The sequence below is a fragment of the Castor canadensis genome, chromosome 9, assembly GCF_047511655.1.
Source record: "Castor canadensis chromosome 9, mCasCan1.hap1v2, whole genome shotgun sequence".
NCBI classification, from domain to species: Eukaryota; Metazoa; Chordata; class Mammalia; order Rodentia; family Castoridae; genus Castor; species Castor canadensis.
Genome location: NC_133394.1, coordinates 93,000,380 through 93,028,151, shown reverse-complemented (window position 1 = coordinate 93,028,151; position 27,772 = coordinate 93,000,380). Strand labels below are relative to the sequence as shown.

The 27,772-nt window shown below is 36.6% G+C and overlaps 1 protein-coding gene and 1 non-coding gene across 7 annotated transcripts in view; both read left to right on the top strand.

The window, feature by feature from the left end:
* Art3 (ADP-ribosyltransferase 3 (inactive)) overlaps positions 1-27,772 on the top strand; it is a 119,892-nt gene that overhangs the window by 83,416 nt on the left and 8,704 nt on the right. For all 6 annotated transcript variants that reach the window (XM_074041983.1, XM_074041982.1, XM_020184054.2 and 3 more), the window contains exon 4: positions 26,604-26,636. In XM_074041983.1, the coding sequence (XP_073898084.1) occupies positions 26,604-26,636 (33 nt within the window). The remainder of the gene's footprint in view (positions 1-26,603; positions 26,637-27,772) is intronic.
* Positions 5,233-5,339, top strand: LOC141411128 (U6 spliceosomal RNA). The gene has a single exon (XR_012435969.1). It is a non-coding gene; the product is annotated as a U6 spliceosomal RNA (small nuclear RNA).

Below are 27,772 nucleotides of genomic sequence, written 5' to 3'. Positions count from 1 at the left end.
GACTGGAGTTTGAACTCAGGGCTTCATACTTGGCAAAGTAGGCAGTCTACCGCTTGAGCCACCATCTTCAGTCCTCTTTTTGTTCCTGTAGCCTTAGAGTGTTGGTTTGTAGGTTCATGTTTGCAGTGTGACTGTTTCATCTCTAGGTATCGATCCATGTCCAAGACAGAGACAAAGGGTCTGGCAGCCAAAACTATCTATTTAGTAAGGGAAATAAAAGCTTTCCCAGAAGCTTTTATTAGATATCTTGATTACATATCATTTACTAGAACAGATTCTTGGTCACTGATCGCTACAAGAAGAGCTTGGGAAAGGTAGTAGTTAGGTTTTCCAGCCTCTATAATGTAGGGAAGAGAGAAGGGAATTAGAAGTGGCTGTTAAGGGTGCCAGATGTGGTGGCACACAGTTAGGATCCCAGCATTGAGGAGGTGGCAGCAGGAGGACAATCTGGAGTTTGAGGTCGGCGGGTATACATACAGAGACCCTGTCTCAAAAAAGGAAAAAATGGGTTGGTGATATGGCTCAAGTGGTAGAGTGACTGCTTTGTAAGTGTGAAGCCCTGAGTTCAAACTCTAATCCTAAATAAATAAATAAAGCAAAAAGAAGAATAAGGAAGAAATAATTATTAGGGTAATTAATTAAAAGTATCTGACATCCACTAGTCTCCTCCCTGACATATGTGCATTTCCCCTTTTCCATTTTTTTCAATGTAGTCAAGACCAGTCATAGCTAAATCAAAGAGCTGTTTTTCTTTTCTCTTTTTTTTTTAATCAAAGAGCTGTTTTTCTATGCTTAATAACTTCTTTTCCCCCAGGGTTATTTTATGAACTTGTTTTCCTTTTTTAGTTTTCTGTATCTCATCATTAATTCATCTCCAAATCCTTTGACAGAAATAGAAGTCTCTTAATGCATTTAGATATATAATCTCTTATTTCCCCTCCTGCTCTTCCTCCCTTTCCTCTTTTGTCCAGAATATACCCACTCCTGGATTCTTCCTTCATCTCACTTTGTGAAATGCTCTTTGGACTTGGTAAATATCATGAAAACTCTCCATACTACTACTCTGAGATTATGCTTCTCTGTGAGAAATACTCTATTTCTTGGATTTATACCTCTTTCTTAAATTATTGTTTAGTTTAGTTTGGTAGGGTGGGGCTGAAGGTTCTACAACCATTTTCTGAGAAACGATACATTGAGGTAAATTTTCTAAGACTTTGCATATCTTAAAGTCTGCCTTTAAGCTTGAACAACAGTTTTTGTAGATTTGCATTTCTATTTTTTTAAGAGAAAATAGATTTATTAGGACACCATTAAGAGAAAAGACAAATGGAAGGGCAGCTATACAAAGGAGCATAGTGCATCCTGCATTTCTATTTTAGAAATTATTTTTCTTTGTAATTTTGAAGATGTTTCTTCAGTGACTTCTAGGTTCTGGAGCTGCCATCAAAAAGTGCAAAGCTTTTTTAATTACTGAAACTTTGAGGCCTGTTATAGGAGTTTTTGTTGTTTTTTGTTTATGTGGCGCTGGGGATCAAACCTAGAGCATTGTGAATGCTAGGCAAACACTTCCCCCACTGAGCTCCATACATCCTCAGCCTAAGTCTTGTTCTTTATTTTTCTGGAAAGTTTAGGGTGTTTTCCTTATTCCCCAAATTCTATAATTTTATGGTGTTGTGCCTTGATGTATATGAATAAGGATTAATAAAACCCTTTCTCCTTTTTCCTATGAAAATGGCCTGCTGATTTCTAGTACTGTTTCTCTGTAATTTGCTAAAGGTGTAATGATAGCTGTGTAACCGTCAACATTGCCTGTGGTAAACAAAACCCCAGCATCTGAGCTGGGAGGATTATGAATGAACTTTAAAAACTTGGGGGAAGGCCATAGTTTTGGGTTTTTCTGAATGTGGTGCTACATATCTGGGTGTTCTTGTCAAGTACCGGAAGGAGAACAGGACACTTGAACCAGTACTAAACAACATTAGTAGGTTCAAGAAATACTGTCTTCTTATGTGGCATAAGACTACTAAACTAAGGAGGCTCCTTTACCCACCCAAGTAATCTTGTCTCCTTGTAACTGACCTAATCATTTGGGGGTGCTAAAGAATATTCCTGGACTACTGTGAGACTTACAATGACTTGCATTTAATGCTGCCCTCCTGCTAAACAGTATGCTGTGTTCACTGCCTTGCATTCTTCTGTAAAACTCAGAAAACTGTTGAGGAGGTAGCCTTTAGGGGTCTTGTGAGGATGACTGTCTAGCTGAACCAGAGACTATGGCTGCTGGGTCAAGTAGTAAGTACTATAATAGACCCTAGAAGTAAAGTAGATTTTTAGACCTAAACTTACTGTGCCCAAGATCCTGAGAGATAAAAAGGCTGGATAGGGATAGCTGGACATGATGGCTCATGCCTCTAATCCTAGATAGACAGCTAGATCATGAGGACTGTGGTTTAAGGCCAGCCTGGATAAAAAGTTAGTGAGACCCCATCTTAACAAACAAGCTGGGTGTGGTATTACATACCTGTCACCTCAACTCCACAGGAGACATAAGATTGTGGATGAGGCCCTCCCTGGACAAAAACTCAAAACCCTATTTGAAAAATAACTAAAGCAAAGAAACAATGAAGTTATGGCTTCAAGTGGTAGAGACAGCCTGCCTAGCATGCATAAGGTCCTGAGTTCAAACACCAGGACTACCAAAAAAAAAAAAAAAAAGCTGGGTAGGAAAGTGGTGATGGGACATCATTCCACGGTGGGGTTGGGGGTGGGGGTTGATATGCTTAAAATTGAATGGCTGAAGCCATATGGCCATGTGCAAGGTTTAAGGAAGCACTCGCTCTCAGGGCCTTATATTTACTATACATGTACTTGCATAATATTGAGAGTGAATAACTCACATTTTATATTCTGTGGCACCTCATTTGCCTCACCCTAGTTCTGCATTTGAGACTCAGTGAATAGGCAGATGAAGAATGAAATGAGGAAATTGTTTTGTTTTTTTATACAGGGTCTCACTATACATAATGAACCCAGGCCGATCCTGAACTGCTGAATCTCCTGCCTCTGGCTTCCAGGTGCTGAGATTATAGGCATGCACCATCACTCTAGCTGGAATGTGTAAATTTATGTTGAAAGAAAAAATGTTCATTCTCTTAAAAAGACTATACATTGGACCTGACCCCAAACCAAGCCAGCTAGAGCCATCTTATACCAGATCATAGGAGCTAATTGTAGGCATGCATCTTCTTAGTTTCTCCTACATCACCATAGCTTAAAATTAGCCATGGTTCAATTACATATTCTATGATCAGTAGGTGCCTGAAACCAAACCCTATATATACTATGTATTTTCCTATATATGCATACTTATGGTTAAAAGTTTAATTTATAAATTAGGCAAGTAAGAGACTAACAATAACTAATTATAACAATATACTATATTAGAGGTTATGTGAATGCTATCTCTAATGCCATCTCTGTCTTCTCAAGAATATTTTCATACTATGGTTGATCACTAGTAACTGAGAGCACAGAAAGTACAACTTTGAAGAAGGGGGACTACTTATACCATAAAAATGAGCAGACAACAAAAACCAATGTGTTCCTTTCTCTCCCCATTGAGTATGTTAAACTTTACCAGTGTGTCACAGCCAGAAGTCCAGTTGTAGCTGTGTCAACAGAAATCATACCATTTTTGGTGCTCCTGTTGCATTTAGCCAAATGCTATTTTGGAGGCCTTGGTTTTATAAAAGCCTAGCTGTAAGCCAGATTTAGCACTGGTGTCTAGTTCGTCAGCTGAGGTAGGCAGTGAAACCCACTGATTCCATGTCTGTGAGTGGAATTATGATATAACAAAAAGAAGCACAGCCATTGGATTGATCCTGAATGAGCCAGGGTTCAGACCCTCATGGAGGAGTGCATTATGAGCCCTGTATATGAGAAAGGGGAAGAATAGAGGAATGGGGACTAGAAATTAGGCAGAAGTCACACAACAGTTCAATGTTCAGAAAAATCACAAGGGGAGCCCTTTCTGGAAGCTCACAGTGTACCATGTTGGAGAGCTCTAACCAAGTCAATCACTGCACCTGGGTATGTTGATTGAAGCCTAGGCTGGAGTACAAAATTTAATTCTAGTATGTAGTCCTCTGCTGCTATCTAGAGGTAACTAATGAGAATGCAAAATTGAAAACTCCACGAGGCAAGCGGGGGTTGTAGCTCAGTGGTAGAGCACTAGGATGGAAGTCTGCCATGTGAGAGACCTTGGATTCCATCCTCAGCAAAGCAAACAATAGCAACAATAAAATTTCCTAAGGTGATTAGGTAGATAACAACCAGAATCTTGTTCTATAGAGCAAGATATACCTATGCTTCTGGGTAAGAAAAGACAGTGCTTCTAAAAGGGATAATTTTTTTATTGTACCAAATTAAGTGTGCTAATCGGTCTTGGGTTATTATTGTGAACTTGTCTGTGATTTTCAATATAAAAATATATTGTGGTCTTACAAAAACTAGTTAGCTAATACTTACCTGGCAGGGGAGATACCATGATCACAAAAACTAGTTAGCTAAAAACTAGTTCAGTTTGTTAGGAAGTGAGATTATTAATATTCCATTAGATAATACAGTTTCTGATGGTCATAGATATTAATTTTGGTATCAATCCAAGATTATAAGAGTGAAGTCTGAGAAAAGAGTTAAACTTAGTTATTCTTCAAGAGAAAATTAGAAAATGATTTCAGGTTAACCATCTTTGATATTATTTTTCTAGAAAACTTGATAAAGGTGGAATATCAGCTCTATAATCAGGCTAAACTCATTATTAAAAATGACCCCATTAAAAAACTATAACTGGATTGGGGGTACTGTGACAAAATTAGAATTTCCTAGTGAAAAGCCGTAGCTTTGGGATTCCTTGTACCCTACAATGCAAATATGACAGGTTGACCAGAAGACTTCTAAGAAGTGAAATAGAGCACATATCCCCTGAACTCTCATCATTTTGATATACAGAGTAGACATAAATGATCTGGAATTTTGTTTCTGTAGACAGGGCAACTTGTATAATGCTCTACATATTTAGAGTTGGGAAGAGGGAATATTAATGTTTCCTATGGCCTTATTAGAAAGGAGGAGCCTCTGGACTCTTCTAGTGGTTAGTGCCAGCCTACTTTATTGAGCTTATTAAGATCTTTTCAGCCACCTGTCTGCTAAACCATCAAAAGGGGCAAAGATGTGCTCACTTTGGCAGCACATATACTGAAACTGGAATGATACAGAAAAGATTAGCAAGGCTCCTGTGCAAGGATGATACCCAAATTTGTGAAACATTCCATATTTAAAAAAAAAAAGAAGGGAAAAGATTTTATGGGACTACTCAAATTTCTTATAAATGCACTCCCAGCCTTGAGGGCTTCTTAAATACATGTATCTCCATTGGTTCTGATTGATATCCATTAGCATTTCCTGGGAGTAGCAAAGTGTCTATAGTAGTGTCTGAAATTATCTGGGATTAGGGCATCAATCCATATAGGACAGAGAGGAAGTGACATGTTCATCTCACCACTATGAATCAATGCCTAAACAATTTAGAAAGCTGTTTGGGTTATTTGTATATATACAGGAAGTGAGAACTATTCAACTCCCTGCAGACTCTCACCCACCTGATTCGTTCATCACTGTTCTATCAGTCAGGGTTCAATCAGAGATACCAAACTAACAGAAAATGTGTGTTTAGATATATATTGAAAGGAATTGACTTACACTGTTAAGAGAGCTAGCATGGTAGTTCTGAAATTCCTAAACCGGGCTGTGAAGAAAGGAAGTTGGAACTCCAGGGCAAAAGCTGTTTACCAGCAGAATTTTTCTTTTGGAAAGCCCCGGGCTCTTTTCTTAAGGCCTTTCAACTGATTGAATCAGACCTGCACAGATTATTTTGAATAATTCCTATTACTTAAAGTTAATTGACTGTAGACTTAAATCAAATTAGTGTTTGCTGGTTTGTTAATGGTTATTGTTTTGTCATACTGGAGTTTTTAAACTCAGGGCTTTGTACTTGCAAGGCAGATGTACTACAACTTAAGCCACATGGCTATCCCTAAATTAGTGTTTGATTGAAGCTGAGAATTGGCTGTATCTAGACAGGTTGACAGAAACTGCCCTCAACCTGTGCTAGTCATCCTTCAGTGCAGAATAAATTATTCCAAAACTTAAACAACAACGTTTATTATCTCTCAATTGCCATGGCACATAAATTGAGGCATAGCTTAGGTGGGTCCTTTTTTTTAAATAAATTTTTATTAGGATGTATTTGTTGTACAGGATGTATTTGTTGTCACATTGTGACAGTTCCAAATAGGCTTATATTCTACATTGGTTAGATTACCCCTACTGTCTCTCCCCCCCTCAACTCCTCTCCGCCCCATTTAAAACAATTGCAAGAGGTTTCTTTATTCTACTTTATATGAGTATGTGAAGTTCATCAACCATATACCCTCACCTTAATCTCCTTCATCCACCCTGCCTCCTCCCACAAGTACTCCCCCCCCCAACTGTACCTTTTTGACAGTCCTGTCTTTCAGTATTAATATTTAAGTCAGTGTTCAAAGGGGTTTCTCAAATGTATCCATGCTGTGGGTATACTTTACCTTGGTCCATTCAACCTCTTCCATTGCGCTCCCTTACCCCCTTTACCTCTTAACCCCCATTTGTCAGTAGTTTTCAATACATATCCTTACAATCCTCTACCTTCACAGATGTTATGTTTTATGCTGCTGTTGATGCTGTATCATTCTCTTTTCCTTTCCTTCCCTGAGTTCTATAATGTAGTTTAATTATTACAAACATGTTCTACATATGAGTGTATATTTTCATGTTTATTTTTGTGTATATGTGTATCTTTTGGATCTGTCTTCCATGTATGAGAGAAAACATGTGGCCTTTGTCTTTCTAAGCCTGGCTTGCTTCACATAACATGATGTCCTCCAGTTGCATCCATGTACCTTCAAACCACATGTCATTGTTCCTTATGGCATATTTTCCATTATATATATCACATTTTCAAACCACATGTCATTGTTCCTTATGGCATATTTTCCATTATATATATCACATTTTCTTGATCGATTGATCAGTTGTAGGGCATCTGGGTTGTTTCCAAAGCTTGGCTCTTGTGAATAGTGCTGCAATAAACATCACCATACAAGTGTCTCTATTGTATCCTGATTTAACGTTCCTTTGGATATATACACAGGAGTGGTATCACTGGATTATGTAGCAGTTCTCTCTTTAGCTTTATGAAGAATCTCCATATGGATTTCCATAATTGTTGTACTAATTTGCATTCCCACCAACAGTGTTGCATCCTTGCCAGCATTTGTTGTTGTTATTGCCCTGGAATATGGCCATTCTTAACTGGGGTGAGATGAAATTTGTATCTCTTTTATAGCCAGGAATGTTGAATACTTCTTCATATATTTACTGGCCATTTGAACCTCTTCCTTTGAGAATTCCCTATTTAATTCATGTACTCATTTCTTCATTGTGATGTTGATTCTTTGGGAGTTGAATTTTTGAGTTCCCTGTAGATTATGGATATTAGTCCCTTAATCAGATGAGTAGCTGGCAAAAAGATTTTCTCCCATTCTGTGGGCTGTCTCTTGATTCTGGTGACTGTTTCTTTTGCTGTGCAGAAGCTTTTTAGTTTGATGCACTCCCATTTGTTCATTGTTTCTCTTAGATTCCGAGCCTTTTGCATTTTGCTTAGGAAGTCAGTCATTCCCTACGCCTATCTTTTGCAGTGTATTTCCTGCTAGTTCCTATAGTTGTTTCAAAGTTTTAGGCCTTGTGGCTAAGGTCCTTAATCTACTTGTGAGTTGATTTTGGCACAGGGTGAGAGACAGGGGTCTAATTTCAGACTTCTACATGTGAATATCCAGCTTTCCCAGCAACATTTGTTGAAAGAGTCTGTCTTTTCTCTGCTATGTGTTTTGGGCTCCTTTGTTGAAAATCAGTTGACTGTAGCTGTGTGGGTTTATGTCTGGGTCTTCTATTACACATTGGTCTTCATGTCTGTTTTTGTGCCAGTACCATGCCGTTTTTATTGTTATGGTTCTATAGTATAGTTTGAAGTTGGGTATTGTGATATCAGCATTGGACTTTTTGCTAAGAATTGCTTTGGCTATTTGAGGTCTTTTGTTTTTCCATATGTATTTTATGATAGATTTTCCTATCTCTGTGAAGAATGTCATTGAATTTTGATAGGGATTGAGTTGAACATGTAGATTGCTTTTGGTAGTTTGGCCATTTTCACAATGTTGATTTTACCAATCCCATGAGCATGGGAGATCTTTCCATATTCTGATGTCTTTGACTTCTCTCTTCAGTGGTTTATAGTTTTCATTGAAAAGGTCTTGGTTTCCTTTGTTAAATTTATTCCAAGATACTTTATTATTTTTGAGGCTATTGTAAATGGGATTGTTTCCCTAATATCTTTCTAAGTCTCTTCATTGTTGGTACATAGAAAGGCTACTGATTTCTGTGTGTTAATTTTGTATCCTTCTGCTTTGCCAAAAGAGTTTATGATTTCTAATAGTTTTTTGGTAGAGTTTTTAGGGTCTTTTAGGTATATGAGGTGAGTCCTTTGAGCATGTCTCTCACAACACTTCAGTCTTGACTGGAAAGGATCTGCTTCTTAGCTAATTTGCATTTGCATGGTTATTGGTAAGATAAAGTCCTTCCTGGGGTGTTCAGCTAAGGCCACAATGCCTTATAAACTGTTGGCCAGAAGCCTCCATTGGTTCCTAAACATAAGAGTCTCTCCATAGAGCATCTCACAACATGGCGGTTAACTTCAATAGAATGAGCAAGAGAGAGAGTACCAGCAAGCAAGTCTTTTGCAGTCTAATCATGGAAGTGATGAATCATCACTTTTGCAGTATTGTGTTTGTTAGAAGCCATTCACTTGGTTTAGCTCACACTCAAGGGGAGAGGATTACATGAGGGCGTGAATACCAACTGTCAGGATCTTGGGAGCCATGTCAGAAATTGCTTACCATAATCCCAAAGCAACCTATTATAGACTGTCACATCCTTTTGGGGATGATCCAGGGTGGTTGTCTTTTTCCATAATGATGAGTTCTGCGGTGACCTCTAGGGGCAGAGAAAACTAGCCACTGGAAACAAAGTCAGCATCTAGTCTTATAAACTAGATAATATAGTATCTGTCTGTTTTTTGCTGAGGTCATATGAACTGTGTATTCATTTACCAAGGTAAAAGCCAGTATTATAAGAATAGCCATTCATATACGAAGGTTAGAGCAAGCACACTTACACAAGTATTTCTTTCTTCCAGTTCCCTTCATTCTCTTATTCCTGGTGTTTGGGAACTCAGCAAAGACAGAATAACATGGCAAGTGTGTCTTACAGATTGAGCTGAAGACAGCCATGCCAATCAGCCCTGGAAAGGTCTTCATTAATGAAGCTGATGGTGTTTTTTTGTTTTGTTTTTTTTGAGACAGGATCTCACCGTGTAGCCCAGGTTGGCTTCAAACTCACTATGTAGCCCAGGTTGACCTCAAATTCAAGATCCTCCTGCCTCAGGCTCCTGAGGTCTGGGATTGCAGGTGTGTGTCACAATGTCTAGCTAGGCTGGTAGAATTTCTCATATGAAGTTCTTACACAAATTATCTACTTACTATGAAAGATTGGCTTATAGATTCACACAGTGTAGTAAAGACAATGTTCAGACATGCTTCATCTGCTTTGTCCTTTTCTAGATGATTTCTTTAGGTGCCATCATTCATACATGCATGCATGTGTATAACATAAAGACTGAGCTCTCAAGCCTTGTCTGTTGCATGTGTTTCCATAGAAAGGCACTGCATATGGATTTATCTTTACTGATCCAATTCTAAGTGTTCCAGTAGATTAACCATACAGCTAGGGCATTAGTATTGCCATATGAGTCTATATAAATGTATATTTTAGTTGGTCTCAAGGTGTTTCTCAGTTAGTCTCAAGGTGAACTCTTTGAAGTTCAGCTCATCACCAAGCGCATTCAAGGCAACAGTTCACATCATTACAGTAGATGGATTAGCATTCCATTGGATTTGCCCAACCTGGGGCAGGCTGTTTTTTATCAGGGAATTGTGTTATCTTTTCAGGTTCAAGTAAGACTTGAATTCAAGTCTTGCTCAAGTAAGACTACCATTGAACCAGTAGTTCAGAAAAAGTAATAAAGAAGGCTGTTGGAATTCTAATGCAGAGGTTATCAAACTTTTTTAGCTCATAGTGTCCTTAAAGTCATAATTTTTTTCACTGTGTCCCTAGGCTAAAAGAAATACCCTAGAAATACTACTAGCCCCATTTACTAAATAAAATCAAGTAATTCAGTAAGTATTTATATCCCAACATGTTGGTAACTGAAAAAATAAGGCACATACTTTTTAAGCACTATTGTTAATGGAGTGTGTGTGCTGACTGGACATTTTACAGCTTCTCAGACTTTGGAATCAGCCTCATTTCCTATTCTGCAAATTCTTGATTTTTGACACAATTGATTAAGACCCATCTTTGCAAATACATGATGTCATCAGAACAGAATATAATATGACATAATATGTAACTTTGAAACTCCCTTCTTAACTCAAGCTAGCACTCCATAGTGTCCAAACAGATATATATTTATCTTGAAATTAAGTATAACTATCTTGAAATTTTAGCTGCATGTGGTGGTGCACACCTGTATTCCTTGGCTACTGCAGGTAGAGGCAGGAGGATTGTGAGTCTGAGGCCAACCTAGGGTAGTGGGGAGAGCTTGCTTCAAAAACAAAAACAAAACCCAAACCAAAAGGGCTCGAGTGGGGCATGACTCAAGTGTTTTAGTGCTTGCCTAGCATGTACAAACCCCTGGATTCAATCCCCAGCACCACAAAAAAAAATTAAAAATATTCCTGGTGGCCCTATGAATTTACAACAGCATTCAGGGGTGGCTTAGCCACTGTTTGGAAACTATTGTGTAGCCACCTGAATTTGGCTTCTAATTGGAGGTATAATTTCCATATGACAATGGAACTTTTAGGAGCTGTACTACCTTATGGGAGTTTAGTTCAGAGACAACCCATTGTATGATAAAATGTTGCTTTAATGAGTCATGACTTTTCTTTCAATCTGTCGTCTCAGTTAGATTAGGTAACAGTCTAGCAGTAGCAGCCCTGCAAAATACTAGAAGTGCTTGAATTCAAAAGCCCAGTGGCTAACAAATACTGTGTGGTTTTGCTTCCAGAGATTCTAATTAGCTATGAATTGGTTACAGATATTTGTAATTTCTTAGGATCAAAAAGAGATAAGGGACTTCTAGGAGAGCTTTACTATTATTTGGATGGTTTCTAAGACTTCTTACTGTACAGTTCCCTGCCAAAATGTCAGCCATTTTAAATCTCCAGCATTTGACAAGTTCAGGGATATTTGGGGTTTCTTTCTGGTAGGTTCAAAATCTAGTCCTACCCCTATTCAGTCCATCCCCATACTTAAAAAATTTTAAGCAGCTTTATTGAATATAATTGATGTGCAACAAACTCTGAATAATTACAGTAAGACTTAATAAGTTTTAAAGTAAAATTTAATAAGTATATACCCAGGAAGCTATCACCACATCAAGATAAGTGAACTTTTTTTTTTACAGTCCTGGAGTTTGAACTCAAGGCCTTGTGCTTGCTAGGCAGGCACAAGATAAGCGAGCATTTTATATCCACTCCTAAAGTTTCTTCATGTCCCTTGGAAATCCCTTCCTCCCGTGTTTTCTCATTTCTCAGCACCATCCTCAGGCATCCTCTGCTGTGCTTTCTCTCTCTAAAGATTACTTGGTTCTGTCCAGAGTTTCATTCAAATGTTATCATGTCCTTGTTTGCCTAGCTTTTTTCACTCAGCATAATTGTTTTGAGATTGATCCATGTTGTTGCATGTATTAGTTCATTCCATTCTGTTGTAGAATTGTGGATATGCCACAATTTGTTCACCTGTGATGAACAACAGGTAGACTATTACTAGTTTGGGCTGTTACAAATAAAGCTTCTATAAACTTTATTTTCAAGTCTTGGTATAGATATGTACTTTTATTATATTTGGGTAAATACCTTAAGTGTCCATTGCCTCAATTATATGGTAATCGTTTGTGTAGATTTGAAAGAAGCCCCAAATTGTTTTTCCAGATTAGTTGTACCATTTTATATTCTTAGGAGTATATGAATTCCAGTTCCACATCCTTGCCAACATGATATGCTGTGTCTTGATTTTCATTTTCACAGTTCTAAGTAGATATGTGATGTTACCTTATTGTGGTTTTAATTTGCATGTTTCTAATGAATAATAATGTTGAATATCTTTTCATATACATATTTACCACTTAAATATATGTAGTAATGCATCTGTTCAATATTATGTCCATTTTAATGGGGTGGTTCATTTTTAATTATTTCCTTGAGAGTTCTTTATATTCATATATTTATTCAATATATATGCTCTTTATAAAATAAATGATTTGGAAATATTTTCTTCCAATTTGTAGCTTGTCTTTTCTCAATATCATTTAAAGAACAGAAGTTCTTAATTTTAATGGAAAATAATTTACAGTTTTATTCTTTCATGGATCTTTCTTTTGGTACACTAAGAAATACTTGCTTAAAACAAGGTAACATATTTTTGATAAAAATTTTATAGTTTTAGCTCTCATATTTAGGCTCCTTTTAATTTTTATATGCTGCCATGTATATGTCAAAAGGTTTTTTTTCATACAGATGTCCATTTGTTCCAACACTATTTGTTGAAAAGACTATTCTTGCCACATATGGTGGTACATGCTTGTAATCCCAGTAGTTAGGAGACGGAGTCAGGAGAATCATAAATTCAAGGTCAATTTGGGCTTCATAGCAAGAGCCTATCTCAAAAAGAAAAAAAAAAGAAGACTCTTCTTTCTTTCCCCACTGAATTACATTTTCACCTTTGTCAAAAAACCAGTTGCTCATGTATGTGCAGGTCTATTTCTTGACTGTCTAAATCTGTTGCATTGATTTGTCTATCTTTATTCCAGTACCATATATATTGATAGCTGTAGCTTTATAATAAACCTCATAATTAGGGAGTATTATTCCTATTACTTTATTCTTTTACTATAAACTTGTTTTGATGATTATAAGCTCTTATGTTTCCTCATGAATTTTTGAATCACTTTGTTCAGGTTCTATAATTTCTGCATAGATTTTAGTTAGCCTTGGCTTGAATCTATAGATCAATATGGGGACATTTTAATAATAGTTACTTTTCCAACTCAAGAACATAGCATAAGTCTCCATTTATTTAGGTCATCTTAATTTCTGTCAGTTGTGTATTACAATTTTCAGTGTATGCAAGTCTTCTGTATCTTTTGTTAGATTTTTCATTAAATATTGTGTATATGAAAAAGTCTATTTCACCTTTATTTTTGAAAGGTATTTTCACTGAGTAAAGATTTGAGGCTGGTAGAGGTTTTTCCTTCTTTCCTTCCTTCTTTCCTCCTCCTCCTCCTTTTCTACTGTCTTTCTGTTAGTGTGTGTGTGTGTGTGTGTGTGTGTGTGTGTGTGTGTGTGTGTGTGTGTTGGCATGGTGGGGATTGAACCCAGCCTTTCATCCATGCTATGCATGTATTCTACCATTAAGCAACATCCCCATCCCCAGTCATGGTTTTCTTTTTTTAAATTAGGATTCATTAACAGTACAAGTGGGTTTCGTTGTGAAAATTCTAGATGCTTACAGTGTACTTTGAACAAGTTTACCCCCTGTATTGTGTTCCTTAACTCTCCCTCCTTATCAAGTAGTAATTGATGAGCCTCGCTATGCTGTTCTTCATATACATATGTATATGTAATATACTTTGATCCTCTTCACTGCTCTGTACCCGCTCCTTTTTCCCTTCCTCTCCCAATGATTGCCCTCAGAATAGTCCTCATGTTCCATTATTATTCTTATTGTCATTTTAGATGTACATCTCTGCATATGAGTGAAAACATGCAATATTTAGTTCCTTGCATATTCTGGATATTAATTCTTTATATGATCATTATCTGCCAAAGATCTCCTCCCATTCTATGTGTTGTCTCTTGATTCTTGTAATTATTTCCTTTGATATGCAAAAGCTTTTTATTTGATGCAATACCATTTGTCAATTCTTGCTCTTATTTCCTGGGCAGTTTGAGTCCTATTCAGAAAATAATTGCCTATGCTTATATCTTCAAGAGTTTTTCCTGTAGTAGTTTCAAAGTTTCAAGTCTTACAAAAATCTTTGATATGTTTTGAATTGATTTTTATAAAAGATGAAAGACAGGGGTACTCTTAGTCTTTTGCATGTAGATGACTAGTTTTCTGAGCAACATTTGTTCAACAAGCTGTCTTTTTTTCCAATGCATGTTTATGGCTCCTTTGTAAAAAATCAAATGACTGTACCTGTGTAGCTTTATTTTTGGGTCTTCTGTTCCATTGGTCTTCATATCTGTTTTTGTGCAAATACCATGCTATTTTTGTTACTGTTGATTTTGTAGTATAGCTTGAGGTTCACTACTATGATACCTCCAACATTGCTCTTTTTGATCAGGATTGCTTTGGCTATTTGGGGTCTTTTGTGCTTCCATATGAATTTTAGGATTCATTTTTCTATTTCTGTGAAGAATAGCAATCATATTGATGGGGATTACATTGAATCCATAGTCTGCTTTCAGTAGTAGACATTTTCACAATATTAATTCTGCCAATCCATGAACATGGAGGTCTTTCCATCTTCTGATTCCATATTCATTTTCTTCCTTCAGGTTTTACAGTTTTCGTAATGTCTTTCACCTCCTTAGTTAAGTTTACTTTTAGGTATTTTTTAAGGCTATTGTGAATGGAATTGTTTTCCTGGTGTCCTTCTCAACCTGTCCATTGTTAATATACAGAAAAGCTACTGATTTTATATGTTAATTTTATATCTTGTTACACTGCCAAAAGTGTTTATCAATATCAGATTTTTTGGTGGAATCTTCAGGGTCTTTTAAGTATAGGATCATATCAGCTGCAAAATAAGAATAATTTGACTTCTCTATTTGAATGTCTTTTATTTTTTCTCTTGTTTTATTGCTCTGGCTAGGAATTCCATTGAATAAGAATAGGGAGAGTAGACACCTTTGTCTCATTACTTACTTCAGTGGAAAGGATTTTAGTTTTTCCCTACAGTTGCCTGTAGATTTGTCATATATGGGCTTTCTTATGCTGAGGTACATTCCTTTTATTCCTTATTCTTCAGAGCTTTTATCATGAAAGGATGTTGAATTTTCTCAAGGCCTTTTCTACATCTATTGATATGATCATGTGATTTTTGTCTTTGATTTTATTTCTGTGCTGTATTACATTTATTCATTTGTGTATGTTGGGCCATGCTTGCATCACTGGAATGAAACAAACTTGATCATGTAGTATGGTCTTTTTAATATGCTGTTAAATTTAGTTTTGAAAGTATTTTATTAAGAATTTAAGAAAGTATTTAAGTATTTTATTAATAAATTATTTATTTTATTAAGAATTCATTACTCATCAAGGAAAATTGGTCTACAATTTTCTTTTTTTCTTGTGTCCTTACCTGGTTTTTGGTATTAAGGTAATACTAACTTCATAAAATGAGTTTGATAACACTCCTTCCCTTTCTATTTTATAGAATAGTTTGAGGAGCATCAGTGTTAATTCTTCTCTAAAGAGTTGGTAGAATTTGGCAGTGAATCCATCTAGATCTGGGCTCTTTTTATTGGGAAACTCTTTATTCTTCAATATCCTTGCTAGTTATAGATGTATTTAAGTGGTTTATATTCTCTTGGTTCAGTTTTGGTAAGTCAAATGCATCTAGCCATTTATCCATTTCTTCTAGATTTTCCAGTTTATTAGAATATAAGGTTTTGAAGTATTGCCTAGTGATCCTATGGATTTTATTGGTATTTGTTGTGTCTTCTTTTTCATCCCTAATTTTACTAATTTGGAGTCTTCTTCCTTCTTTTGGTTAATGGGGCTAGAGATTTATCAATGTTAACTTTCAAAGAACCAACTTCTTTTTTTTTCCTTTTTCTTTTATTATTCATATGTGCATACAAGGCTTGGTTCATTTCTCCCCCCTGCCCCCACCCCCTCCCTTACCACCCACTCCACCCCCTCCCTCTCCCCCCACCAATACCCAGCAGAAACTATTTTGCCCTTATTTCTAATTTTGTTGTAGAGAGAGTATAAGCAATAACAGGAAGGGACAAGGGTTTTTGCTGGTTGAGATAAGGACAGCTATACAGGGCATTGACTCACATTGATTTCCTGTGCATGGGTGTTACCTTCTAGGTTAATCAAAGAACCAACTTCTTATTTCATTGATTCTCTGTTTTTTAGTCTCCATTTCATTTTCTTCCCTAATCTTTATTATTTTCTTCCACCTACTGGTTTTAGGTCTGCCTTTTTTGTTTTGTTTTGTTTTTCTAGGAATTCGAGGTACATCATTAGATTATTTATTTGAGATTTCTCTTTTATTATGTGAGCACTCATCACTATAAACTTTCCTCTAAGCAGTGCCTTTTTATATCCTAACAGTTCTGGTAAGTTGTTTTTTTCACTTGTGTTAGAGTCTAGGTACTTTGTAATTCCCCTTTTCTCCCCTATTTCTTTGATGATTGTTCAACAATGTATATCATTCAGTCTCTGTGTATTTGAATATTTTCTATAGTGTCTTTTGCTATTTATTTCTAGTTTTATTCCATCGTAGTCTGATAGAAATCTATTTTGGAAAAAGTTTCATGGGTTCCTGAGAAGAATATGTATTATGTAGCTGCTGAATGAAATATTCTGTAGATGTCTGTGAAATCCATTTGGTCTATAGTGTCATTTAATTTGAAGTTTCTTTATTGTTATTTTGTTTGGATGGACCTCTCTATTGGTGGTATTAGAGTAGTGAGGTTTCCCACTATTATTGTGTTGGAGTCTGTGCTTGTAAGTCCAGTAGTGTTTGTTTAATGAGCCAACATTTGATATGTACATGTTAACAATTGTTATCTTCTTTCATCGGATTATTCCCTTTATTAATATCAGTCGACCTTCTTTGTCTCTTCTGAAGTATGTTTTACCATGTATTAGTATATAGCTACTTCTGCCTGCTTTCAGAGTCTGTTGGCTTGGAAAATCTTTTTCCATCCTTTCATCCTAAGCCAATGTTTATCTTTGTCAGTGCATTTCTTGTAGGCAACAAATGATCAGGTCTAGTTTTTAAATCTAACTTGCTACTGTCATTTTGTTGCCTTTCTCATGTTTACTTCTTTCTTTTTTAATTTTTTATAATTTTTATTGTTTTATTATTCATATGTGCATACAATGCTTGGGTCATTTCTCCCCCCTGCCCCCATCCCCTCCGTTACCACCCACTCCAGCCTCTCCCTCTCCCCCACCCCCTCAATACCCGGCAGAAACTATTTTGCCCTTATCTCTAATTTTGTTGAAGAGAGAGTATAAGCAATAATAGGAAGGAACAAGGGTTTTTGCTAGTTGAGATAAGGATAGCTATACAGGGAGTTGACTCACATTAATTTCCTGTGCATGTGTGTTACCTTCTAGGTTAATTCTTCTTGATCTAACCTTTTCTCTAGCTCCTGGTCCCCTTCTCCTATTGGCCTCAGTTGCTTTTAAGGTATCTGCTTTAGTTTCTCTGCGTTGAGGGCAACAAATGCTAGCTAATTTTTTAGGTGTCTTACTTATCCTCACACCTTCCTTTTGTGCTCTCGCTTTCATCATGTGCTCAAAGTCCAATCCCCTTGTTGATCTAATGTCCGCATATGAGGGAGAACATACGGTTTTTGGTCTTTGGGGCTAGGCTAACCTCACTCAGAATGATGTTCCCCAATTCCATCCATTTACCAGCGAATGATAACATTTTGTTCTTCTTCATGGCTGCATAAAATTCCATTGTGTATAGATACCACATTTTCTTGATCCATTCGTCAGTGCTGGGGCATCTTGGCTGTTTCCATAACTTGGCTATTGTGAATAGTGCCGCAATAAACATGGATGTGCAGGTGCCTCTGGAGTAACAGTCTTTTGGGTATATCCCCAAGAGTGGTATTGCTGGATCAAATGGTAGATCGATGTCCAGCTTTTTAAGTAGCCTCCAAATTTTTTTCCAGAGTGGTTGTACTAGTTTACATTCCCACCAACAGTGTAAGAAGGTTCCTTTTTTCCCCACATCCTCGCCAACACCTGTTGTTGGTGGTGTTACTAATGATGGCTATTCTAACAGGGGTGAGGTGGAATCTTAGTGTGGTTTTCATTTGCATTTCCTTTATTGCTAGAGATGGTGAGCATTTTTTCATGTGTTTTTTGGCCATTTGAATTTCTTCTTTTGAGAAAGTTGTGTTTAGTTCACTTGCCCATTTCTTTATTGGTTCATTAGTATTGGGAGAATTTAGTTTTTTAAGTTCCCTATATATTCTGGTTATCAGTCCTTTGTCTGATGTGTAGCTGGCAAATATTTTCTGCCACTCTGTGGGTGTTCTCTTCAGTTTAGAGACCATTTCTTTTGATGGAAAGAAGCTTTTTAGTTTTATGAAGTCCCACTATGCTATCTCTTAGTTGCTGTTTTGCTGGGGTTCCATTGAGAAAGTTCTTACCTATACCTACTAACTCCAGATTATTTCCTACTCTTTCCTGTATCAACTTTAGAGTTTGGGGTCTGATATTAAGATCCTTGATCCATTTTGAGTTAATCTTGATATAGGGTGATATACATGGATCTAGTTTCAGTTTTTTGCAGACTGCTAACCAGTTTTCCCAGCAGTTTTTGTTGAAGAGGCTGCTTTTTCTCCATCGTATATTTTTAGCACCTTTGTCAAAGACAAGTTGGTTATAGTTGTGTGGCTTCATATCTGGGTCCTCTATTCTGTTCCACTGGTCTTCGTGTCTGTTTTTGTGCCAGTACCATGCTGTTTTTATTGTTACTGCTTTGTAATATAGTTTGAAGTCAGGTATTGTGATACCTCCAGCATTGTTCTTTTGACTGAGTATTGCCTTGGCTATTCGTGGCCTCTTGTGTTTCCATATAAATTTAACAGTAGATTTTTCGATCTCTTTAATGAATGTCATTGGAATTTTGATGGGAATTGCATTAAACATGTAGGTTACATTTGGGAGTATAGACATTTTTACTATGTTGATTCTACCAATCTATGAGGATGGGAGATCTCTCCACTTTCTATAGTTTTCCACAACCTCTTCAGAAGTTTATAGTTTTCCTTGTAGAGGTTGTTCACATCTTTTGTTAGGTTACACCTTGGTATTTGATTTTTTTTGAGGCTATTGTAAATGGAATTGTTTTCATATATTCTTTTTTAGTTTGTTCATTATTAGTGTATAGAAATGCTAATGATTTTTCTATGTTGATTTTATATCCTGCTACCTTGCTGTAGCTATTGATGATGTCTAGAAGCTTCTGAGTAGAGTTTTTTGGGTCTTTAAGGTACAGGATCATGTCATCTGCAAATAGGGATATTTTGACAGTTTCTTTACCTATTTGTATTGCTTTTATTCCTTCTTCTTGCCTAATTGCTCTGGCTAGGAATTCCAGTACTATGTTGAATAGGAGTGTAGATAGTGGGCATCCTTGTCTGGTTCCTGATTTTAGAGGGAATGGTTTTAATTTTTCTCCATTAAGTATAATGCTGGCTGTAGGTTTGTCATATATAGCTTTTATAATATTGAGGTACTTTCCTTCTATTCCTAGTTTTCTTAGAGCTTTTATCATGAAAGGTGTTGGATCTTATCAAAGGCTTTTTCTGCATCTATTGAGATGACCAAGTGGTTTTTGTCTTTGCTTCTGTTAGTGTGGTTTATTACATTTATTGATTTTCGTATGTTGTACCACCCCTGCATTCCTGGGATGAAGCCTACTTGGTCGTGGTGAATGATCTTTTTGATGTGTTGTTGAATTTGGTTTGCCATTATTTTGTTGAGGATTTTTGCATCAATGTTCATTAAGGAGATTGGCCTATAGTTCTCCTTTTTGGAGGTGTCTTTGCCTGGTTTTGGGATAAGTGTAATACTGGCTTCATAAAATGTGTTAGGCAGTTTTCCTTCCCTTTCTATTTTGTGGAACAGTTTAAGGAGGGTTGGTATCAGTTCTTCTCTAAAGGTCTGATAGAATTCAGCAGAGAATCCATCAGGTCCTTGACTTTTCTTTTTGGGGAGACTCTTGATTGCTTCAATTTCATTTTGTGTTATAGATCTATTCAGGTGATTAATTTCCTCTTGGTTCAGTTTTGGATGGTCATATGTATCTATAAATCTGTCCATTTCTTTAAGATTTTCGAATTTATTTGAATATAGGTTCTTGAAGGAGTCTCTAATGATTTCCTGGACTTTCCCCTTTTGCATTCCTGATTCAACTAATTTGGGTTTTTTCTCTCCTCATTTTAGTCAGGTTTGCCAGGGGTCTGTCAATCTTGTTTATTTTTTCAAAGAACCAACTTTCTGTTTCATTACTTCTTTGTATGGTTTTTTTGGTTTCTATTTTGTTGATTTCAGCTCTTATTTTTATTATTTCTCTCTTATTTGTTTTGGGATTTGCTTATTCTTGTTTTTCTAGGAGTTCAAGATGTATCATTAAGTCATTGATTTGGTATCTTTCAGTCTTTTTTGTATATGCACTATGGCTATAAACTTTCCTCTCGGGACTGCCTTAGCTGTTGTCCCATAGGTTCTGGTAGGTTGTGTTTTCATTTTCATTGACTTCCAGGAAATTTTTAATTTCCTCTTTTATTTCATCAGTGGCCCATTGTTCATTAAGTAATGAGTTATTTAGTGTCCAGCTATTTGCAAGTTTTTTGTCTTTACTTTTGTTGTTGAGTTCTAGTTTTATTGTGTTGTGATCACATAGTATGCACGGTATAATTTCTATTTTCTTTTATTTGCTGAGGCTTGCTTTGTGCCCTAGGATATGATCTATTTTGGAGAAGGTTCCATGGGCTGCTGAGAAGAATGTATATTGTGTAGAAGTTGGATGAAATGTTCTGTAGACACCAAGTAGGTCCATTTGATCTATTGTATATTTTAGATCTTGGATTTCTTTATTGATTTTTTGTTTGGATGACCTATCTATTAATGATAATGGGGGGTTAAAGTCTCCCACAACCACTGTGTTGGAGTTAATATATGCTTTTAGGTCTTTCAGGGTATGTTTGATGAAATTGGGTGCATTGACATTGGGTGCATATATGTTGATAATTATTATTTCCTTTTGGTCTATTTCCCCTTTTATTAGTATGGAATGTCCTTCTTTATCCCTTTGATCAATGTATGTTTGAAGTCTACTTTGTCAGAGATAAGTATTGCTACTCCTGCCTGTTTTGGGGGGCCGTTGGCTTGGTAAATCTTCTTCCAGCCTTTCATTTTAAGCCTATGCTTATTTTTGTCGGTGAGATGGTTCTCCTGTAAGCATCAAATTGTTGAATCTTCCTTTTTAATCCATTTCACCAAATGGTGCCTTTTGATGGGTGAATTAAGTCTGTTAACATTATGTGTTAGTACTGATAGGTTTGTGGTGATTCCTGTCATTTAGTTGTCTTAGTTGTTTGAAGGTTTGATTGTGTGTACCTAAGTTGAGTTTACTCTCTTTCTTGCTTTTTCTTTTCCTGTGGTTTGGTGCTGCCTGTCCTTTCATGGTTATGTTGGGTTTCACTTTCTGTGTGCAGAATCCCTTGAAGAGTCTTTTGTAGTGGTGGCTTTGTGGTCACATATTGTTTTAGTTTCTGCTTATCATGGAAGACTTTTATTGCTCCATCTATTTTGAATGATAGTTTTGCTGGGTAGAGTATCCTGGGGTTGAAGTTATTTTCATTCAGTGCCCGGAAGATCTCACCCCAAGCTCTTCTTGCTTTTAATGTTTCTGTTGAGAAGTCTGCTGTGATTTTGATGGGTTTACCTTTGTATGTTATTTGTTTTTTCTCTCTTACAGCCTTCAATATTCTTTCCCTAGTTTCTGAACTTGTTGTTTTAATGATGATATGTTGTGGTGTAGTTCTGTTTTGATCTGGTCTGTTTGGTGTCCTGGAGGCCTCTTGCATCTGTATGGGAATATCTTTCTCTAGATTTGGGAAATTTTCTGTTATTATTTTGTTGAATATATTACACATTCCCTTTACTTGCACCTCTTCTTCTTCTTCGATGCCCATGATTCTCATGTTTGCTCTTTTGATGGAGTTGGTGAGTTCTTGCATTTTCTTTTCACAGGTCTTGAGTTGTTTAATTAATAGTTCTTTGGTTTTTCCTTTAATTACCATTTCATCTTTGAGTTCTAAGATTCTGTCTTCTGTTTGTTCTATTCTGCTGGATTGGCCTTCCGTTTTGTTTTGCAATTCTGTTTCGTTCTTTTTTCTGAGGTTTTCCATGTCCTGGGTCATTTCCTCTCTAATTGTCTATTTTTGTCCTGAGTTCATTTATCTCTTTATTAATTGTGTTCTCTAAGTATCTTCTGTAATGTTTGTGGTCATAAATTCTTTCTGTTTTTGTTTATCATGTGAGGTTTTTATTTCTCCTTCAATTATGAAGGATAGCTTTGCTGGATACATTAATCTAAGTAGGGAGTTACTTGTTCTCAGGGCTTTGGAATATATCATTCCATGCCCTCCTTGCTTTTAGCATTTCTGTTGAGAAATCTGCTGTTGTTCTGATGGGCTTGCCTTTATATCTGATTTACCGCTTCTCTCTTGCAGCTTTCGACATTCTTTCTTTGTTTTGTATATTTACTGTTTTAACTATAATATGTATGGTAGTGTTTCTTTTTTGATGTTGCTTGTTTAGAGTTCCGAAAGCCTCTTGTAACTCAGTGATCCTCTCTTTCTTAAGATTGGGGAAGTTTCTGCTGTTATTTTATTGAATGAATTATCTATGTGTTTAGATTTTTACTTCTTCTCTTCTCTTTCTTATATAAGGTTTGGTCTCTTGATGGTGTCCCAGAGGTCTTACATATTCTGTTCATACAAAAAATATTAGTATTTTTTGTCTTTGTAATTACTCTACTTTCAGTCAGTGATACTTTATTTTTAACTTGTTCCATTCTGTTAGCAAGACTTTGAACTGAATTTTTAATTGGGTTATTTCATTTCTAAGATTTTGATTTTTTGAGGATTTCTGTATATTCATTGAATTTTTTAATACTCTGCATTGTCTTCCTTATATCATTCAGCTGTGTTTTTTAAAATTCTCTTTGAGTTTAATCAGCTGTTTATTTGTATCCTCTTTGAATTCTTTCAGGTGCTTATACATGTCCTCTTTAATTTCTTTGATCATTCTTATTCTTTTGAGTTCATTGTTTAAAATTTCATCCACTTGCCACTCAAGTCCTGTTTTGTTTTTTGGTGGGCCTGGGGTTTGAACTCAAGGCTTCATGCTTGCAAAGCAGGCATTCTACCACTGAGCCACACCTCCAGTCCATTTTTTGCTGGTTATTTTGGAGATAGGGTCTCATGAACTGTTTGCCTCTGCTGGTATGAACAGTGATCCACCAGATCTCAGCCTCCTAAGTAGATAGGATTACAGGCATGAGCCATTGCACCTATGGGACTGGGGTTTGAACTCAAGGGCTTCATGATTGCAAAGCAAGCTCTCTACTGCTTATTCATTTTTGTGGAGTTCTTAGCTTATGGAAGAGATGTGTTGCCTTGTTTTTCCATTTAACTTGTGTTTCTACCCTGGGATTTATCATTTGAGTCGGAGTTTTTGGTTGGAGGTTTTTAATCTCCTATGTCCTTTCAGTTGGCGTTTTCATGATGTTTCAGTAAGACTATAGTGGCTGGGTTGTGGATGGTGTATACAGTACTGGGGTTTAAACTCAGGGCCTACATGCTTGGTATGCCACTTGAGTCACTCTGCCAGCCTGTTTTGTGTTGAGTATTTTTGAGATAAGGTCTCATGAACTATTTGCCTGGACTGGCTTTGAATCATGATCCTCCTGATCTCTGCCTCCTAAGTATTTAGCATTATAAGAGTGAGCCACCAGTACCCAACTGTGATGTACCTTCTTGTTACTAGACTTGGAGGAGGGTGTCACTCAGTAGTTATAATACACACACACACACACACACACACACACACACACACACACACACACACACAGGCAATGTTGTAGACACTGAGTTCAGCTCCTTCCTCCAGTTGGAGAACTTAGCTGCAGAAGCTATCAGCCACCGTAAGATTACAGCAATCCCTAATAAAGACCAGTCACATCCATTTGCTCCAATATCTTTTGAGAAGTAGAGGAGCAAAGATCTAGAAAGACCTTAGTTAATAAAAGTAGTGATAGGAAAGAGAGATAGGGAAGATAATACTAATGAGTAATTCAAGGTGTATGGTGGTATAAGGCTGGAAAGGATGATAGTTAAGATTAATAGACTGGAGTAATAAGAAAGGTGAATGAAAAAGGTAAAAGGATTTAGTTAATGGTTTATTGAAGAAAGGAGAAAGAGAAAAGAAAAATTAAAACAATCTTAACTATCTAAAAGTATAGAATGGGTAGAAGAAAATGTAAGTGAAAGGGGTATTCTAATAATAGCTGGAAGGAAAGTATAAATGGGGGAACAATAGGAAAGGGAAGGAGAGCATATGATTTAAGATTGAATATTGGAAGATGGGTGATATAGCTTGTATGTAATGACTGTAAAGAAAAAGAAGGGAAAAAAAGCAGAACTAAAAGAAAGTGAGAGAGAACAACAAAAATACCCAAATCAAATATACAAAAAAGAAAACAGATAAACAGAAGAGTCAGAATTTTCAACTGCTTTCCAAAGCAGCTGAGTTTTTTCCTCTCAAATTCTGATTTAGTTTAGTTTTTTCCTGTTCCATTTTAGATATTTTTTACTGCTTTATATGCATGTTCTATTGCTTCTACAATAAATTACCAAAAATTTAGTGGCTTAAAATAACAAAGACTTAGTTCTTACCATTCTGCAATTTCAGCAATCCAATATGGACTTCACTGAGGTCAGTGATAAGAGTATTTGCCTAGCATGCATAAGGTCCACAGCACTACACACACATACAAAATCACTTGAAGTGCTTACTTAAAATGCAGTTTATAATCTATCCCCTCCAGAAATTCTGTGTCAGTAGTCCTGGCCAGGGACTTGGTATTGTCATTTTAATAAGCACAAGGTGATTCTGAAGTATGTGTCTAGAAAACTACACTTTGAGAAACACGCTTCAACATGTTACAGACAAAAAGCAAAGACTTAAAATTTCTCTAGTGCCTATTCCCCAGGCTATATCTTTCTACTATATCAGGAACCTTCTCATCCTCAGTTTTCCTTACTTTTACCTTAACCTCAGCTAAACTTTGGGTGAGGCTTGGCCTACCATCTCCCTCTGAGATCATATTGTGAAATAATCTCAAACTGTTCTTAAAATTTCTAGTCTAATATACATGAATTTAACATTAGGGCACTAACCAGATTCTAATAGACCCATTGTTTGCTAAATACTGGGACCAAGTTACCCAGATTTTTGGTTCAAATTCTACAAATGGAGCAGGATTTGAGAGCAGATCATAGAAGAACACATGTCTCATAATGTAGCCAGGTCTCTCAAGGACTCATCTTAGGTAAAGAGACTTATCCTTAGGCAGCTGAACTTCTAAATTAGATCAATGAATTGATCTAATTCTCTTCTCTTCTAATTCTCTTCTCTCAGTTGTAGAGAAGAGGCCATATAGCATTGAGACCTTCATAGGGGCACTCTGGGAAGCCCTTTGTGGCTCATACTGGCACCAAATCTAAACACTCTTTCACTGACCTTCTTGTCTTACTGCTGTTGGGCAAGCAGGTAGATTTCCCTTTCTGTCAAGTCTCAGGGGAATCACTGCAGTGCTAGTAACTTTTTCTAGGGCATCACTAGTGAGAGTGTGTAGGGCCTTGTAGAGGTACTTACTACTAAATGCCATGTTACTATTCTCCAAAAATTGTGGATTTCCTTACCTACAAATGAATGTACTGAGGCATACCAACTGTTTCTGTACATGATTGTGAAGGATCTTTGTTCATATATTAAAGGATCTTAAAATATGATTGAGATTCTTTTTCTATAATAGATAGGAATTGTTATAATAGAAGGATAGGTTTATTGTTGATAATGCAGTATTTGAAAAGAGGATTAATTGGGCAAGTAAATTTCCTCCTAAGTTTTGTAGACTAACCATAAACTAGAATGATAAAGTGCTAGCACTAACCATAAACTAGAATGATAAAGTGCTAGCCCTAGATGGGCCCTCAAGGGTCTTTAGACATAGTCTCCTAATGAAAGGTACAAATAAGGAAATTTAATTTCAGAAAAGGTAGATAGTTTATCAGGTCATACAACTATTTGGCAGTTATTCCGTGAATACAATAACCTAATTTTTCTGCAATTTTCATCCCACTAAATTATGAGTCTGATAGAGTAGGAGTTATTGACAGATTATATTACTTTAGATTACCAGTAGCCACAGACCAATGAAATCTTTACTATGGTAGATTATGTCTAAAGCTTTATCTTTTGTGTTGCAGGACTGAAAGCTGAAAATTGTGTCGAGAACCTAGGTAAGATATGCTTTAAATGATTTATATCTCTGTAATGGGAATTTTATCAGTGTTACTTCTCTTGAGTCAGAGCCACCCCACCATTGTACTGGCATACCGTCAGCCATCATTTTTTCAAGGCTAAATTTTGTTCTTGTTCCTATACCCAAGTCCACCTCCTTGCTGCTTGAAAGTAATACTCAGGAGATGAGAGTTGGTGGGGAAAAAATTAGTTTTATTCAAAAGCCACACCGTGACAAATTGGGAAGAGCTATTGTCTCAGAGTCCTATTTGAGAGAACTCAGGTATGTGAAGGAGTTTTTAATGAGGAGGAAAAGAAAGTAGTGGAAGGCTGTGTGGTGAGTCACACATCTGTGTTTAATAACCATCTCTGTCAGGGAGTGTTTTTTTCTTTTCTGCTGGAATATCCTTGAGATAACAGCAGATTTTAGTTTCCTATGCCAGTCCCTATAATTCCTTAGAAAATACATTATTTGTTTGCAATTTGCAAAGTTGCCTAATCTATAGTAGGGTGGCATAAGACATGGTAGCATAGCTATTATCGCTGTTACTCTATCGTTACTGTTTTCAGGAAGAGAGCTCTGTCTGTCATAAACTCCCCACTCCAACCCCACCCTTGCCTGTCTTTTCTCTCAAATACTGCATTGTCTTATGCATGAAAGGAACCTGCCATTCTTACCCCAGCCTGTCATTACAGGAACTTAAGGATTCCTGAATGCCTTGTATCACTAGATATTTTCCTTGTGGCTTGTATGCAGAGAGATAGACTCCCATTCCTGTATTTTGATAGCTCATGAGATAACATTTGGATGACTATTGAAAGAATGAAGTAACTGTGGCTCAAAGGAGAAGGATGGACTGACAGAACAATCATGTGATCTTGTTATCAGAAATTCAAAAATAATAACAGGGTTTTGAGGAAAAGGAAATAAGGTTTATTATTTGTCAGATGAAGAGGACAAGGAGTGTCAACGTCTGAAAGCCCTGTTTTCCCACTTCTGAGAGAAAATGTCCACTTTTTAAAGGGGAAGGTCAGGGAGTCAGTTTGAATACAAGGTAAAACTCATATCCCACAATAGGTGCCAGCCTTGGTTCTGCCAGTTCTCCCAGTGTTTCTACCCACATTCTCAAAGCTG